General features: G+C 34.5%; 3 protein-coding genes across 3 annotated transcripts; all 3 read right to left on the reverse strand.

Moving 5' to 3' along the window:
• Window positions 1–5,003: 5,003 nt before the first annotated feature.
• LOC123558274 (uncharacterized) lies at window positions 5,004–6,494 on the reverse strand. Its single transcript, XM_045350155.2, has 2 exons — window positions 6,234–6,494; window positions 5,004–6,032 (listed from the first exon to the last, which is right to left on the reverse strand). Exons 1-2 carry the CDS (start codon window positions 6,492–6,494, stop codon window positions 5,004–5,006), a joined length of 1,290 nt encoding a protein of 429 aa, XP_045206090.2.
• A 1,476-nt stretch (window positions 6,495–7,970) lies between these two features.
• LOC123558273 (uncharacterized) lies at window positions 7,971–8,489 on the reverse strand. The gene has a single exon (XM_045350154.2). The coding sequence runs from the start codon at window positions 8,487–8,489 to the stop codon at window positions 7,971–7,973; it is 519 nt and encodes a 172-aa protein (XP_045206089.2).
• Window positions 8,490–9,817: 1,328 nt separating this feature from the next.
• On the reverse strand, window positions 9,818–10,522 carry LOC123558272 (uncharacterized). The gene has a single exon (XM_045350153.2). The coding sequence runs from the start codon at window positions 10,520–10,522 to the stop codon at window positions 9,818–9,820; it is 705 nt and encodes a 234-aa protein (XP_045206088.2).
• Between the last annotated feature and the right edge of the window lie 7,682 nt (window positions 10,523–18,204).

Raw genomic sequence — 18,204 nt, forward strand, 5'->3', positions numbered from 1 at the left:
TTTTCTACGTTTTATTTATTAAACTTTTTCAGAATAAGTGTTGCTATCCTAGCAGGGTCACACACCTCAACTGAGAGGTACATTTTATAGATGTTTATTTAATAAATATACGATAGTAAGTCAATCATATATCAAGTCAATCTCATGTAGTTGGAATGGAACGTTCAAATGCCTATTGACTGACAGACTGATGCGTCTGAAGAACACATTTAGATTACTAGGTCATATTGAAGAAAAAACTTGTTAACATTCTAGCGCAGTCACTTTTTCCAACCGATCTTCATAAAATTTTGTCAGAAATTTTGTCACTATGAAATTTAGAGGAATGTTTAAATCAGGTTGCATAAATATTGGTTAACATAGAAGTAAATTTTATTGTAGTCATTGTTTTTATTAGCTCCCTTCATAGCTCTAACTGTATGTGTTCATGTGTATTGAAAGTATTACTTTCCTAACCATGTAATTATACATAACATCTATTTGGAAAACTGCTTTATCTTTCTTTAATATAAAATTTCAAGCCTTGTGGAACTTTAAGTCTGGTAAATTTGAAAACCAATAGTTTGCGGTATACGTTTACTTTTTACTGGTTTGATTATATAATGGCAGTATTTAAAGTACTCTTTGCCACTGTAACTTCAAGCAGTCCTACTATGGAATGAAGGAAATTGCACACAGAAAAGTAGGATTTAAATAATCTATACATTTAAAGTACTTTTAGTTAAAATTGCTTCAATCCGACATATACTGGAGTCTGTTATTTATATCAGCGCTCAAACTCTGCATTGAGTCACAGCTGTTTCTAATCCCGTACTGTACCCGTACCGTACATTCGTAAACTATAGGTTTTGTTAAAAAAAATGGCGAAAACTTTCATCGTTTTATGCCATCAAAATGCTTTAGAAACACCTTAAAATCCGCTTATTAAGAAATCTGCCGTTTGATAATTTTATGTATATATTTCTAAGTCATTTGCTCAAACACTGAATGAGTATTTCGTACCAACCTGCTTTGCATAAATGCCCGCCACACCCCACCTCGTTGTAATTTGATTTAAGCGAAATCTAATATGGTGACCTATCAATTTTCTTTTTGTTTTAGATTAGGTAGACATAACCAAAGGTATGTGCAGAGTTTGATTAAATTCTCTATTATGTGAAACTCGATAAAATAGCAGAAGTACCAACTTAAAATTGACAAAAATATGCAAAAATAACCCTTGGGTCTGCTGAACAAGTATTCCTTTCTTCATAAAATCATGTTCTTTTGATTTCTCTGAGCATGTTTCAAATAGATATATTGTTTTCCGTTATAAAAATGCTTAGATAATCAAATTTATGCTGCTTATTGTATTTTAAGGAAATATATTTTAGGATTACAGAAATTTTGAAAAATGTTTAAAATAGCACCATATCTAGGGGCAAATTAAATTGAAACATAGCCGGTGACCTAGTATTTTTATTTCATTTTTCAGTACATCATAACATGATCTTTTAATATAAAACATTTCATCAAAATCTATTATTGAGAAAAAATTACGAAACTGTAGCGAGCGTCCTTAAAGCTAATAAGAATACCAATCAAATGAACAAATACACGTTGTTTTATAGTCCTGTGAGGATCCTATAGAATCTAAGAAAAAACACGGACTTTGTAGAGCAAGCATATATAACGTTCTCAACCAGTTTTAAAGGTGGTCAATAACATCGATGAAACCTGTTATGATATGTTTTCAGTTTTAATATATTCTGTAAAGAATTAATGTCCTGAACAAAAATCCGCATTAGATCGTGTTAGATCCCTATCAGAAATGAATATTTTATTATTTTTTATGAAATTTTGAAAGTACTCCCCTTTAATATGAAAGTGTTCAAAATTGGGGCATTTCTTTGGATTTCAATGTATTTTATGGTTTTAAATTTCCATTTGTTATATATTTTGGCTATTTTTTTATCAATCTGAATCAAAAAGCAAGTCTTAATACTTCTGAATTCATTTATTTCCTATCTATTCCGGTTGCGCAAAAGGAGATAATAATAATTTTACAAACTTACATATTTATTGAATTTCAGCTCAAAATATATATATCAATGTAAATCTGAAACAAATATAATATTCATGTCATTAATTAGACAAAGCATATTTATTAAATTAATGCATACGCTCAAATAACGCTACCTTGGTTGGGTAAAGAGGATAGGAAAATAAAATTTAAAAAATACCTTCAGTGAAAATTTAACATATACTCAGCACTCGGTGAACACAGATTAGTATAAATAATCATTTGTTAAACTTTCGAACAAATTCAATAATTGATCAAAATCTGATTAACCACCTTCAATATTGACATATATCTCTGCGATTTCATTTGCTAATTAAAAACAATGTGCTCACATATATACGTAATAAGGGAGCATAATAGGTCAGCAATGAAAACATTGTAATATGATTGTATAAAGGCTTGTCTAAGAAAACATTATCTTTTAAAGACAATACATCAACTGTTAAACTCCAGTAGAAATATTTCAGTAAATGTAGTTCTTAATAAGATGGATTTTCTTATATGAATATTATACAAAAATAATCTGTTAACCGTGAACGGCTTGGTATATTATTATGATCGGTGGCCTGTCTTACTATCTACAAAAAGTTTCAGATAATTACGACAAGCCGCTATATACTGCGCCCTAACGTTTCCCTGTCACAAAACGAAAAATGTGGGAGATATACATGAAATATATAGGGAGCGTTTTTCTTGCTCACATACGTTCTCAGACAAATCAATCTTCCTGCGTTTCTCATTGACAGCCTAAACACTAGTCTTATCAATTATCCTGTCAAAAAGTTCTAAAATTCTTCTTAGATGCAAACTTTGAGTTCAGCCTACAGTAAGTGGGAAAGTGCAGATAAAGTTCTGAAGATTCGTTTGCTTCATAAGTATATTAATATTATTATTCCATGATAACTGAGTATAGAAAGCTTAATTATTTATAAATAATTTAATTTTGTACAGATATAAAATAGCGCTTAACTGGTAATTCCGCAAAGTAGAAATAATGCAATTAGTACATCGCTTCCTTCATTGGCTGCAGCATCTTCCAACAGGAAATGATCGATACCAGATAAATTTTTCTTAAAGTATCTCGAAATGGGATTGCAATGAAAGGCAATCGTTCTTGATGTAATTAAACCTAGAACTGTGCTGGATCCATAAGTGCCATGTAATGCTTATCGGTACTTTATAAAAGCTAACCGATCACATGTGTTAATGCAAAAGAATAAACTTTACGATTGCTGCTTTAATGTTTAAGTCATATAAATTCTCGAAAGTTAATAATCTCGTAGTTTATCCAAAGTACTTTAGACGTCCTTTCTCAAAACAAGTTAAAAGTATGTAACATTCAGAAAAAATGTGTAACATAAAGTCGGATCAAAAGTGCACCAAAGAGTTTACAAAAAAATCAATAAAACATTCCAAAATCTCGCCTCCATTTCTTTGCACAAATTTAATTTTCTTATCACAATTTACATATTAATGGAAAACGCATTATATTTTTCTTGAAGATCAAAACAAACTTAATGTACTTAATATGATGTTATCCTTTGAGCAATGCACTTCCAATAGGACTGTAATAGTCGCAAGCAAAACGAATTATATTACGTTTCTTACTGTTAAGCGCCTTTATGTTTCTCGGTTAGAATTAAGGATCAATAAATTATGTTAAATCTTTGATATTTTTAAACTATCAATATTACACATCTGAAGGAATCCATAGAGGCAATATATGTTTCTTTTGCAAAGACTATATGCGCTTCCAATGTGATCATAATTTAGCCGACAAAGGGGTATGCAAAAAATTATGAGACGACTCGCTAAATACTTTAATTTAGAGACGGACCTGTACAACTATATATGATCAATCTGATTGTAAAAGATAAACTGATTCGCCATATATCGTCGTTGTGATGTAAGTAGTTCCTTATTACTAAGATTTGAAAAAATGTTGTTTTAAACTTGGAGAATGAATACATCAACGTGAAAAGCAGTGTTATTAATGTCGGATTGGAAAACAGCTACGTCTTCGTAAAATACACTGCTTGTAGATAACATGCTAAACTTACATAATAACATTCGTTTATCTGCAAACCAATAGGAGCAATAAAGACATACAAACTTGACAGAAGACTACAGCAAATATGCAAATTGCCAATAAATAAAAACCGGAAATTTAGTCAGCACCGTAAAGTGTATGATTAAACACAGAAAAGGACAGTCTAAAGATGTTTGTATAAAATGACACTCTAATCAGTACCTTTTTATGTTTAGTGAAACCATATCTTAACGCCATACATCACGTGTTGGGTGGTTTATATAATTGTATGTCCAGCATAATTGCAAGGCTAGAATGTTCTATATACATGCATTTGGATGACTGCATCATAAGAGATAAGCTGGACAAAAATAGTGCAAAATACAGCCGTACAACAAACTTTAACTTACAATGTCACTGTGTGTGTGTTGGGGGGGGGGGGGGGGGGTTGCGGTTAAACTCTATATAAGAACGCACGTCTGGTTCATATGAATCTATTATTCAAACTCAAGATGTTTACAATATCAGGAAGTGACGTCAGTGACGCCAAAACGTAATACAAATAAATAGCGTTAAACGTTGTGATACATAAATGTACGTTATTTCCGACATTCTGGGGGCCGCGAAATGCTTCAAAGTTAATTAATCTGAAACATAGAAAAATATCTATATTTAAAATATCATGAAAATGTTATCCCAGAATGCTGATCAAATCATAGAATAAGTCTTTCATAAATCACATTCTCGCGTAGATTCTAGAACTATTAAAGTACAGTGTCTATGTAATTCAAATTATCCATAATTTCAGTTAATATAAATTTACTCTGTCAGTCTATAAATGTATACTTAAATACACAGTTTATCTATTTCACGTATTTCCGTAATACAATTTTGATAAATTCTCGCAGGAAATTACTGTCTCTCATTTTCATTCAGCTCAAGTGGGTAAAGTTTCTTAATAGCTCGTGTTGTAAGACCACTTCCGGTACGGATCATGGCTGATCTGGTTAAACCATTTTTACCCGGCATCAGTTCCTCCACCACGGCAAGTTTCCATCGTAATCGAGGACAGTCTTCATGCACCTGTACCACGTCACCAACTTTTATCGTCTGCTTGTTTTGACCGCTTTGCGTGTGTCGTTCACGTAATGACGTAAGATAATCAGTCTTCCATCTCTCCCAAAATCGGTTGAGTAACTCTCGCTGGATTCGAACCTGTTTATTTGCTGTGTTGTGGTTACTGTTTACGTTCTGAATAGCTGAGTAATCCCCCGGAGTCGTTATCCTTCGACCATATAGTAAATGCGGAGGGGTAAGCGGTTCTGGGTCTGAAGTATCGGATGTAACGTATGTCAGAGGACGGTCATTAAGAACGGCTTCGATTTCTGTAAGTATCGTCTGCAGGGATCCGTAAGTTACGAATGACCGAGCAAGTACCTTCTTAAGTGTGGTTTTAACAAGTCCAATCATTCTTTCCCACCATCCGCCAAACCATGGTGAGCGATTTGGGATGAATCGCCACTCTGTGCCTGTACTATTGAGTTGGTCTTTCAATGTCTGGGATTCGAACATTTTATTCAGTGTATTAGACGCTGCATGATAGGTTGTTGCGTTGTCAGATATTATCAGCCTTGGGAATGATCGTCTGCTAACGAATCTCCGAAACGCTTGCATAAATGAATCGTCTGTGAGATCATGCACGAGTTCAAGGTGTACTGCTCTGGTAGCCGCACATGTAAAAAGACACACATATGTCTTGGACTCTCGGCCGGACTCTCCACGGACGTAAAGTGCTCCACTGAAGTCAATCCCTGTCACAGCAAAAGGTGATGAATTTTTCACTCTGTATGTTGGTAATGATGGTGGATCTGGAGCAAGGCATATTGTGCACTTTCTAAGTAGTGATTTTACACATTGACGTATTGTTGGAATCCAATATTTCTGTCGTAAGTGGCAGATAGTTGCACTTGTACCTGAATGTAATTGTTTCTCGTGCGCATCAAATATGATAAGTTTTGTCAGGTGATGTTTTGCTGGTAAGAGAATGGGAAACTGGGTATTTTCGTCCAGGGGTGCGTTGTGTATTCTGCCTCCACATCTGATATAACCATCTCAATCTAGGTAAAGACGTAACTGTCTAACAACCAGTAACCGTGATTTTCCGGACTGTAGATTAGATAATTCCTCACTGTAGAAATTCTGTTGACACTGTCGAATAAGTAACATTTCTGCATTCTCAAGTTCTTGTAGTGTTATGGAACCACTGTTTCTTGACCGGCTTACTGTTCTACAATTACGTATAAATCGCAAGACGTAAGCTTTGACGCGTAGTAATCGTATAAGCTTGCTGAATCTAGTCACTTCAATCACATCTTGGATTGCAAAACTATTTTTTCTCGTCATGTGGGTTGGAGATTCTTCGTTGGTTCGACTTACGGTTTTGTCGTCTGCTGAAGTAGATAATACGGTTTTTTTAGGTTTTCAAAGTTTATTGTCCGTTCTATACATGTTTACATACATAAAACAATCATTATACATGGAACATACATGCATAGCCAATCTATTAAAGATTTGTAACAGACAATTATTAAAACATTTTACATAGTACAATGAATAGCACACAAATACAGTCCAAACTCGATAACCCGAACTCGCTTAAGTTGAACTCCCGCTTAAGTCGAACATATCTTTCAGTCTCAATCTAAATTTATTCCAATCTGACTTTGTTTAAATTGAAAAATACGGTTGAGACTCTAACGTTCCATGTCGGCCACTGAGACTTCTGGGTGATCCACAATGGTCCATTAAACCATAAATTACTTTCTTGATATTGTTTGGCAGAAATTCCACGGGTCAATAAATCTGCCGGATTCTCTTGGGTCGGACAGTATCGCCAATTCTGATTTCCGGTTAAAGCTGTGATTTCTGATACACGTGTTCTCACAAATCGGTTGTTGTTTTCTGTGTTAATGAGCCAATGTAGTACAATTTGGCTATCAGTCCAATAGTATATCTCCTGTATTCCTATTGCTGACTGTAAATGCTGTGATAATCTGGCTCCTATGACGGCTGCCATCAGTTCAAGCTTTGGTAGAGTGAGTGTTTTAACTGGCGCAACTCTGTTCTTTGCCATTACTAAGGTTGAAATATCGCCTTTGCTGATGTAAACTGTAGCACCGTATGACTGTGTACTAGCATCGACGAATACGTGTAAACAGGGTACTGATTTGTCGTCTGCAACTGTAAAATAATGTCTTGAAAACTGTGTTTTCATTGAAGTATTCAAATCTGCCGCTATGTTCAACCATCTCCGTTGATATGTAATAGGCAGTGGTGTATCCCAAGTGAAATGTTCTTTCCAAATATCTTGGAGTAGTAACTTGGCTCTTACGGTAACTGGACTGAGTATGGCGAGAGGGTCATATATTCGTGATGTACTTTGTAAAATATAACGTTTGGTCGTAATCGGGTTTGTGTCTATTGGTCTTTCTGCAAATGTCATTATGTCCATTTCTGGTTGCCAGCGTAATCCTAACAGTTTTGTTACTTTATCTTCGTCGAGTACATTGTGATGTGTCGCCATTTCCCTGAGCAAAATACTGTTTGAATTCCACGATCGTAGCTTAAATCCTGCAGCTGACATAAGATCACGTGACTCCCGAAAATATCTTAATACATCTGCTTCCTTATCAAAACCGGACAAGAAGTTGTCGACATACAGATCCTTGCACAGTTTTTCGCTGACCCAATTGTCGCAGTTTCTTTGTAGATGCTTCAGTATTGTTGCATTTAATATTAAAGGGGAGCAACTGATCCGAAAAGCACGGACTTGGACCGGTATGTTTTCAACGGGCTGTCGGGATTAGTTGGATCTGAAGGTCAGAAAAATCGTGTGACATCTCGGTCCTTCTCGTGTAGTCCCACATGTAGAAACGCCTTCTCGATATCACTAACAACTGCAAATTTGTGAAATCTAAATCGAACTAATATGGCTGTCAAGTCGTTGAGTTGCGGTGGTGTAGATTGCAGACAATCGTTTAAACTCGGGTGGTTTCGTGACGTCCGACAACTACAATCGTACACAATGCGTATAGGTGTTGTCGAAGATTCCTTTTTCACGGCGTGATGGGGAATGTAGTGTACTCTCTTTCCGGGTTCATCTGTAGGCATGACTTCTTCTATGAATTCTTTCTTTATCTGATCTTTTATTATAACATTGTAATGGTTCAGTGTAACTGGGTCTTGACGTAACTTGTTTAATAAGTTTCCAGTTCTGCGCTTCACTATGTCATAGTTTGTAGGTAGGGGTGGGCTATCTAATTTCCATGGCAACTCGGCTGTGTATCTCTCACCCGTAAACGTGATGGAATTCTCTTGATATGTACTCATGTAATCCATTTTGTCGTATTCAGAGTCATCATGTTCAATTCCTAAGCTTTCAAGCTTCTAGAATTTTTTTAAATCGATTTCGTTCGGAGCTTGCGTGATAACATGTAGAGTTAGATTGGTTGTAGGTTTTCGTCCTGACGGTTGAAATGGAACCGGACCGGAGAGGAGGTATCCAATCTTGGATTTTACAGCTGTAGGTCCCGAGCCACGGATCACTTCATCTTCAATAACCTTCCAGTAAAAATCTGCGCCGATAAGTAGTTGTATTTCAAATGTTTCGTCATCAGTTATTGGATGTGCAAGTTTCAGACCTTTTATGTATTGAAGGTTTGTCACACATCTGTTGTAATTTTGTAGAGGCACTGCAATAGTTGGCACTATCAACACATCTATCGGGATCTTTTCACCGGAAGTTATGATCAAATAAATTCTGGTTGTTTCCAAATGTCGGACCTCATTTGTTGAATTCCCGAAGCTTGCGAGATGTATCGTGTCAGTTCCCGTTGTTGTAAGTTTAAGCTTTTTCTGCTTGATTTTGCGTAATAAATGATCGTTGTGATCCCTCATCAAATAATATATATTTGTGTCTGCTGTACACATGCCGGAAGTAACTGTTGATATAGCCGTCTTCAGTAGCACATTGGAAGACAATTGTAAGGATGTCGTCTGTTTGCGTGTGATGTCATCGTAGGTATGTAGAGTCGCCGCTTGCTGATGAACTTGGGTATTACCTGAACTTGGACCTGGTGTTGAATATATAGTACCGTTTTGTGTCTGTTCTGTACTGCCTGTATTCTGACAAATACTTGTATGATGTCTCCTTTGACAATTTCTGCAACTTTTTTGCGATTTGCATTTCGACACTTGATGCGTACTCAAACAATTGAAGCAGAGGCGTTTATTTCTAACAACTGTCATTCGTGATGTGTAATCAATTATTACATTACAGTCATTTGCTAAATGTGTGTTACTTGAGCAAAAACACATACCTTTTGGTTACTAGGGCGTCAATCTTGTTGCTGAGAATGTTGCTGCTGCTGAGAATGTTTCCTATCTTTATTCCGCTGAAATCCTTGTTTAGGACCGGAACTTGTTAAGAGTGACATTGTAGCGGGGTTTTCTAATATGATGTGGCTGTTGATCTGACCTGCTTCCATAACGTTAATTTCCTCGTAAATTGCTTTGCAAAGTTCGTTTAGCTGAAGATTACTGCCCTTATGTTCTCGTGCTAAGGATTTTCGTATTTCCGACGGAAGTTTATCAAAGACAACTGGCACTAAAAGTGTTCCGTAAGATTCCTGATGTTGATCCAATGATTCAAGTCCACGGATATAGGTTTAAAGTTTATCATAATAATTTCTCAGACTGCTGAGTGTGTTGTTTGGTGACGGAAGTTGTAACAAAGCCTGCATGTATGCGTGTACAATTTTATGCGCCTGCCCATACTGTTCCTGTAGAAGTTCGGCTGCCTTAACGTAGTTGGAGTTCGTAAGTGCAAATCCCTCAACAGTTATGGCTGCGTCGCCATCCACTTGCGATCGTAGATAATTAAATTTCTGCACATCTGACAAGTTCGGATTTGTGTGAACAGTAGTGCTGAAAGAGTCCCAAAACGATTGCCACTGTAGAATATTTCCGTCAAAAGTAGGTAACGATAATTTAGGAAGACGATGATACTGTGCTGAATGTACACTGCTAGCGCTCGGAAAAGTTACAGTCTGATGTTGATCTGAAGATGACGAATTATTTCTCTCCTGGTTTGAAAAATTGTCAAATTCACGAAATTGACTAAGTTGTATTTCAATTTGCAACGAAAATTCTTCACTGCTGATAAGTTCCTCTTCAATTTCGGTTATTTCTGTCTGTTCTAAAATTTTCTCGTTCAGTGATTTCAAATTGTTTACTTTGTTCGTAATTGATTCCAAGATTGTTCGAAATTCCAACATCGATGAATTTTCTTTAGCACGTTGAATTTTCTCAAGTTGAATTTCAATAACTTTGCGTTGGCAGTCTCTCAGTGATCGCAATTTATCTACTTTCATCGTTGCGTTGGTCACGGCACCAAAATGTGGGGGGTTGCGGTTAAACTCTATATAAGAACGCACGTCTGGTTCATATGAATCTTTTATTCAAACTCAAGATGTTTACAATATCAGGAAGTGACGTCAGTGACGCCAAAACGTAATACAAATAAATAGCGTTAAACGTTATGATACATAAATGTACGTTATTTCCGACAGTCACTAATAAAACAAGTATGTTAAACACAACATTATGGAAAATGTAGCGAGGTAATTGTTAGGAAACTTAACATCGGCTGTCAGAATAATTATTATAAAAGGGAAAATGTGATTGCTTTTGCGTAAATCTTGCATGAAGCTACCGAGTAAATTATAGTTTCAGAGTTTATTTTAAAAAATAGATAATGAGAAAGATACATTTTATCATATACAAGAGAAAAGAACTCATTCAAAGAACGCAGCCGCCCATACAGCACTCTACAAAGAAATAGTATAAAAAACGTCCATATCGGCAGAGCACATGTATACGTTAACACAAAAACAAAAACACTGAAAAAGGAACACTGCATACACAAAATAAGATCTTAACAATGTGTCAATTAACAAAACACCTTTTGTTTGGATACTTTTATTTATGAACAATTTGCCAGCTGCCAAAGCTCTTAATGCAATGCTTTTTCAGTCAGGGTGCAAATAATAATATCAAATATCATTTGGACCAAGAAGGCAGTTCCTACGGAATTACTGGTAGTTTGTATCGAAATAATTAATGTCTCCTATAAATTCATTCCATCAACATTTATTCCAATGGAAACTAAACATTGATTAATTCTTTGACTGAGCTAACTGATAATACGGCTTGTGTACATGTTCAGAATGAAGATACAAACAAGCAACAAGTTCTTCTTTAAATATCAAAATATATGATTTGCCTTAAGTTATTCTCAGACTGTTCAGACTAGGTAATTGTACTTATAATGTATAGCTTTCTGGTAACCTCTTTCGCTTTCAAACAATTTTGAACACCTCCTCTTCATAACAAGTAGAATATACAAAGTGATGGATTTTATTACTTTTATGCTAATATGTCCTATAATTAGATTGAAATAACGATACATTGTTAGGATATATTAAACTTATTAAATCTGTATACATACAAACATTATAAAATAGAACTGATCTCAAAGATAACGCCGCAAAAAATAACAAAATCTTCTGTAACAGTTACAGACACACTGTTAGCGGCAATAGAACGTTTTACACATCTTTAAATAAATGTACATCTGTTTATCAATTTTTTACTTAGACTTTCAAAATACCATATATAAAGATTAGGAAACAAATATCAAGTTGCGCGAACCTGAACGATCCATTTAAAATTATACATTTTACAGTGAGAAAATTGAGTTGGTTTCGCTCGAATTTATATATCCGTCAGGTTCAATTTAAAGAAACTGACTGACTGTCTACAACCTTATCCCTACTTTAACTGATTCCATGACAGAGCTACTGTGACATAATAAGATGTCTGTCAACATTTAGAAGATCGGAATTATTCTTTTCTTTGTTTTAATGACTGCACTTACCTATCCTCTTATCTATTTCGGTGCAAATTTCTGTCTGAGATTCCCCTATGGACATTTACTTTGAGATGCACACTCGTTGTTTTGATCAGAGGGTAACAATAAAAGGTAAAACACAAAATTGAATGTCTGGCAATCGCTTCCTGTAATTTAATTATGTTTCTGCAGGAATCCATGGAAACACAACTGGATTATTGTTTAGAGCAGATGCTTGTTGCGAGGTATATGACACATCTTGCATAAGTATACAAGGTGACTGCTGTTTCAGTTTTATTAACTGATATTAATGCGTCAGTCACTAAGATGAGCGGTAAACAAATGCCGCCAATGCATCCTTTACAAGGCCCCCATTTGCTCATATGACTACAGGAACATCCGACTCTTAAAAAATTTATTATAGTAAAAAAGGTATTGCATACTTTATTCTAGATAACAGCTGTTGCCTTACGGAAAGACGTTTTACAAAACCATTCTACAAAAATGTTTAGACTTTCTAAAAGTAAATTTTCCTAATGCATTTGCCCAAGATTCACACATGGCGACAGACGCTGAAGTCCTTCTCCACTAACCCTTCTCCGAGGATAACATTCCGATCCCAAGTGACTATTTCCTCCTGCCAAAGGTGAAATATTACTTTCATGGGGTAGGAAATATGTTTCTTAGTCATGTTTTCGTGTACCTTGTGGGTACCCAACTTCACGACAACTAGAAATATTTTCATAACTGGACAAATGCATTAAAATGTGTATCTGCCAATGTGTTTTGATGGTTATTAGTTTTGTTCGTAGTAGATAGTTTAAAGAGAACTGCAAAATAAGGCTATTAAAAGCTTGTTGAATCAAAATGTCAAAGATAGTCAAACTCCCGTAGACCAGTAGCATCTGGAAACACTACTTAGTCACACTTCTCAATATGGTAATATCATAGCGTTATAAGACAATATTGCATACCTTCGGATATACTACGAATGTTGAGTACCGTTTACTTAGTAATTCAAACCTTTTTAATTTTTAACTTCCAGATGAGGAGATATACAACAAACAGGATTTTCTTTTGCATACCTTCTGTAACTACGAATGTTGAGTACCGTATACTTAGTAATTCAAACCTTTTTAATTTTTAACTTCCAGATTAGAAGATATACAACAAACAGCATTTTCTTTTCTTAACATTTCTGTGTTTTAACGAAACAAGCTAGCAAATTGATTAATGCAATGGTAATGAGAGAAACGAAAAGCAGTTACACACACATATCCTGTATTTCAGGAAACTGATATTGTTCCATTAACGGCACTTCATAAAGGCTTGTAAGACGTAATAAAATGCCCTTTAGTGAGAAGATTAATTCGGACACAGTAAGAGTGGTCTTTAATTAGGTTAAATGTAATCGTTACCAAAAACGCTGAAAATAGTTTTAAAGTTTGTATTCTTTACAAACGCTATTGCAATGAATGTCATTTCCTAAATTCATGGAATTCAAATTCATAAATTATTTAAAGTTGTTTTCCTTAAACTCAAATTTGACAAAAGTATTATATATAGTAGTGCACTGCAGTTAGTAACCCCGCTCGAAAATAATTGAGAAATATAGCCACGTTAACCAAATTTTTCCTTGGTCTAAGACAAAAATAACTGGCATGTGTCTCACCTGAGGAAAGTGAATGGATCCGGAAATGAGGTCATCAATATGGCGACCGATTATGAAATGAACACTGCTTAAAAACAGAAATGCTTATAATATCAGATATAATGTCATGAAACAAGCTAATGTAGAATTTCAAAAGTGTATATTTACATTTTATAAGAAAAAAAAATATATCTATTCATTTGACCAGATTAATGAGAACCCCACCCACCTAATTCACAATAGAGTTTTACATGTCGCTAATTCCTCTTGGTATTGTATACTTTCGATTAATTCTATTAAACTGAATTTAAGGTACGATTATTTCCGAAAGTAACAAAAATTTAACATACAATAGTTCAATACAAATTACCAAAATCTGCTTTAAATTAGTACTTAATATGAAAGACATATGATGAAAATTCAGTACAAATCAAATATCGGCACAAACAGTTGTCTATACTCTAAGGATAACTAATTTATGTGCAATTAACATGTATTGGTTAGCAATTCTTATTTGATCAGACTAAAGTATAATGCATAATCAACAATTACGCCAGCAGATACTTAACAGAAATGTAGAATGTAATGCAAATGTTTATGAAAGTCTTCTTATTGATTCAAAATAAATGATAAACTATATTCATTCAAACTTGACCCCAACAGTGTGTTTTACTTTATACAATAACACAGCTATTTACATGCCATATCATTTAGTGCCCCTGCATTTACAAGGTACTAGGTTTAACATTGACTTTCCGCAATTACGTTCAACTAACCGCAGGAGTGTATAAGGGGCAGGTGGTAATGTTGTCATAATTTGAACAACGCAATCATTCTCCCACCCTTTCCTCTCTATCTCTACACATCCCATATGTACCTCTCACACTGTGCAATTTTCACGGTAATATAACGTTCCAACAGCGAATCCTTTTTAAATCTTAACACTACAGAAGTGAATGTAAGGCTTATAACATGATAAATACATGGACAAAGCGGAGTATACAGACAACAAGCTCAAAACGTATAAATAAAGGAGCATAGTGCGACAACGCCTCGGAACGGACAGTTGGAAACAATGATAGGGTGTTAAAACCAGTTTTTCGGCAAACATTATTACATTCTATATCTCCACCAACATGTTCCAAGGTTACAGGATAGTATACATAAAGGTAACCCCAGCCAGCTGAATGCTTTATACAGCAATGGTAACTATGAAACCCAAACATGTTTGTGTAAATAATAACTTTACGAAAAATGTCTGGTCCTTTATCTCGCATGAAGAAACTCAATCAAACTAAGCCTTCTATTATTTTAACTAGTTGCGTTCTGTGCTTCCAAAGGATCTTCCTAATGAAACATTTACGCATGTACTGCATGCTGTTGCTGTTTTCCGTCAAAGAAAAAGGTGAAGTCTCCAGTTGTAAAAAGGACTGAACACCAAACATGCACAGTATCTCCGAATAACCAGGTCGTAACCTCTTGTTATAGGGTTAACGATAGGCCTGCTAAATCAGTTCATTTGGTACCATATTGACTACGTTCATTGAAATCTTCAAAATCTTTCTTGCAAACTTGATATATTTCATGAAATTGCAAGGGGATCATTCTCATCTAAATAGTAAAAAACTCTCGAGTAAATGTGTGTCTTTTTGTTAAATATGGAGATATGTCAATCCAAAGTGATAGAGTTATCTCCGAATTGTTACTTTTATTTAACTCTACCTTCATAACGTAAACGTATCGACTATTTGATCAACAACTGATTATCCATATTTTAAAAAATCATCCAGATTGCGTGAATTATTGTTAACACAGTAATCACATCTGGTTGCATATAACGTTAAAGCCATTCTTGACGATACAAACATTTCTGCTACAAGTTAGGTATACTAACAACGGATCGCGGGATCGTGAGTTTGATTCCAAAGCGATGCGTATGTTCTCCATGACGACTTGATAAAAAAAAAACTGGCTCAAATCATTCGTCGTCCACCTCTGATTCACGTGGGTAAGTTGACAGTTACTTGCCTTGCGGAGGACATGTTTGTAATGGTACAGAATCCAGAAACACTGCTTAGGTTAACTGCTCGCCGTTGCAAAGCTAACTAACCAGACATAAGTGTTTTCATTAAAAAGGAGAAGGTTTCACATACTCACATGGTAAAATGTTAACAATGTTACAAACAGAAACGCTTTACCGAAATTAAATGCACAAAATATAGTTTTCTCCCCAGCAAACGTTCTTTTAATTTTAATTAAAGCAGTTAGTTTGTCATTTATTAGATTTTGTGGTAAAGTGGTTCTGTATATAGAATAAGGAAGTCAAATGTACCGAAGGTAACCTTTTTGTTAATTTTAAATATTTCCAGGATTTCGCCAGATTCTTTACTAACCACAAAGTTATTTACCAGAGTTTGCATATATCTTTTCAATATCTTTGCAATATCTTTTCACGTTGGATTAAGACATGAAGTTATACAATTAGATGAATTAGTAGTGGTATAAATAAGGGTTTACTTTAGCTATGAAACGAGCTAAATGTGGATGTTTATGCAATCAATTGAGGAATCAATTTCTTATCGGGAATTTATCATGCTGATAATTTATGAGAACATTGAAAATATAAACTTCGGTGATGTGATAAGTGTCTAAATCATGTTCTTTTGAAGGACTCGATATGTAGAATTTAGTACTATAAAATTCCTTACGTGAAACGTAAATATAGAGTAGGCTTCAATCGGTGATGACATCATTGACTACTGAGTCTGCTGGAACTAAAACATACATAGAGAGCAATTCTTGCCATTCCTTTCTACGATATCTTAAAGTAAATTTAGGATTAAGAGGAAGTATGTATTCATTGAATTTATTTATTGCAATAAGATAATCGACAAGATAATATATACAAAATGTATTTTAAGTTTTCAAGCTGCATTCAAACAGCATTCTCTCGACTTTACCATTCAACTGATTTTTTTGATTGATTTCTCTGTATGAACACAGTGTCGGCTCATTAACATGAACTGACACACAAAAAGGATATGCAAATATATATAACTATATCATTTGGTGAAAGAAGTAATAATCAAACTATTTCCATTTCTTATCGAATATGTTGCACCATTAAACAGAAATGTGTTGACTTCATATCGGTATATAGCATTTTTTTGACAAAACATTTATTACAATTACTTTTTCATTAAATTTCATTTTTTGTTTCATCATCCTGCTTTCATCTGCTAGAATAAATATTACCTTCACTAAATATATCAATATTACAATTATCACATCGTTTACGAGGATGTTCTAACCTACAGTTATTCAGCAATCATGTATTTTCTGCCTTTCTTATTTTCTCTTTAGCCACTATATCTATGACGTCATAACTTTTTCCAGTCGCGTGCCCGGAAAGAGATACAAGGAAAATTTTGAGAACTCCCTCCAATTTTTAATTCGTTATTTGTCTTTATTTTTGTCAGATTTTTTTCTAACGGCGGGCCATATCCCCAAAAAATAGCCAAGCACTATACAAAAAAGTAGTTTTTTTTTTAAAGAAATGTATATCAAAATAGAATTCCTGATGAAAAGGTTTCAGAGACAGACAATATTCAGTTGATTGATGACAAGAGCACAGTAGACACATTGAATTAATGTTTTGAACTCAAAAACTAATGCCAGTAGTACAAATTCCGGGTAATACCCAGACTTATTTGAGAATTATTTGATTTTAGACCTTTGTAATAAAAGTCTTTTTTACAAGACAGCAGATATCTTATCTGTTTGATACTTGGGATTTAATGTATTTTACTGAACCAAAGTCAGCAACTGAAATTTGGTATTCAGTTTCCCAATTTGAATTATAAGCCATAATACCATAAAATAGCTCAACATTTAAAACGATGCTTCCGTAAGCATTATTGTGCCGCCAGACCTCACATTTAACATTACAATGTATGTGAAATAAACAATAAGGATATATTTTCACTTTTAGATTGGCTGTTTAAGCTTGAAAATAATTGCTAATGTCAAAGAAATAAATTGAGCAGCTTTATTCTTAGATATTTTGAAAAATTTGTTGGTTAGAGCAGCGGAGAGCCGAGATATACTGACGCCTGTTAAATAATGCTAACACATTATGTAGACTAGAATCCCTTACTTGGTAGACATTAAACTATTGTAAATGACAATGTAATTAACGTTACTGGTAAATTTTTTTACAACAGTTATTTCAGAAATAAAAAATCTAAATATATTTGCAACAAACACAGTGTTCATAACAAGAAGGCCAAGATGGCCCTATGTCGCTCGCCTGAGTAACACACCATAACAGTGTAAACATGTTTTACCTAGTGATTTCATGGAGACAAATATTCTGACTAATTTTCATTGAAACTGGACCAAAAAACGTGGCCTCTTGAGTGTAAACAGTAAACAAGCATTTTTTATTTGACCCTAGTGACCTAGTTTTTTACCCCAAATGACCCAGATTTGAA

Source organism: Mercenaria mercenaria, chromosome 5 (genome assembly GCF_021730395.1).
Source record: "Mercenaria mercenaria strain notata chromosome 5, MADL_Memer_1, whole genome shotgun sequence".
Classification (NCBI taxonomy): domain Eukaryota; kingdom Metazoa; phylum Mollusca; class Bivalvia; order Venerida; family Veneridae; genus Mercenaria; species Mercenaria mercenaria.

Excerpts from the sequence above, each read along its gene's own strand:
- LOC123558274 (XM_045350155.2), bottom strand. The coding sequence starts at position 6,494 with ATGACGAGAAAAAATAGTTTTGCAATCCAAGATGTGATTGAAGTGACT. Across the intron at positions 6,033-6,233 it reads GAAAATCACGGTTACTGGTT|AAATATTGGATTCCAACAAT; the intron begins GTTAGACAGTTA and ends CACTTACGACAG.
- LOC123558273 (XM_045350154.2), bottom strand. The coding sequence starts at position 8,489 with ATGGATTACATGAGTACATATCAAGAGAATTCCATCACGTTTACGGGT.
- LOC123558272 (XM_045350153.2), bottom strand. The coding sequence starts at position 10,522 with ATGAAAGTAGATAAATTGCGATCACTGAGAGACTGCCAACGCAAAGTT.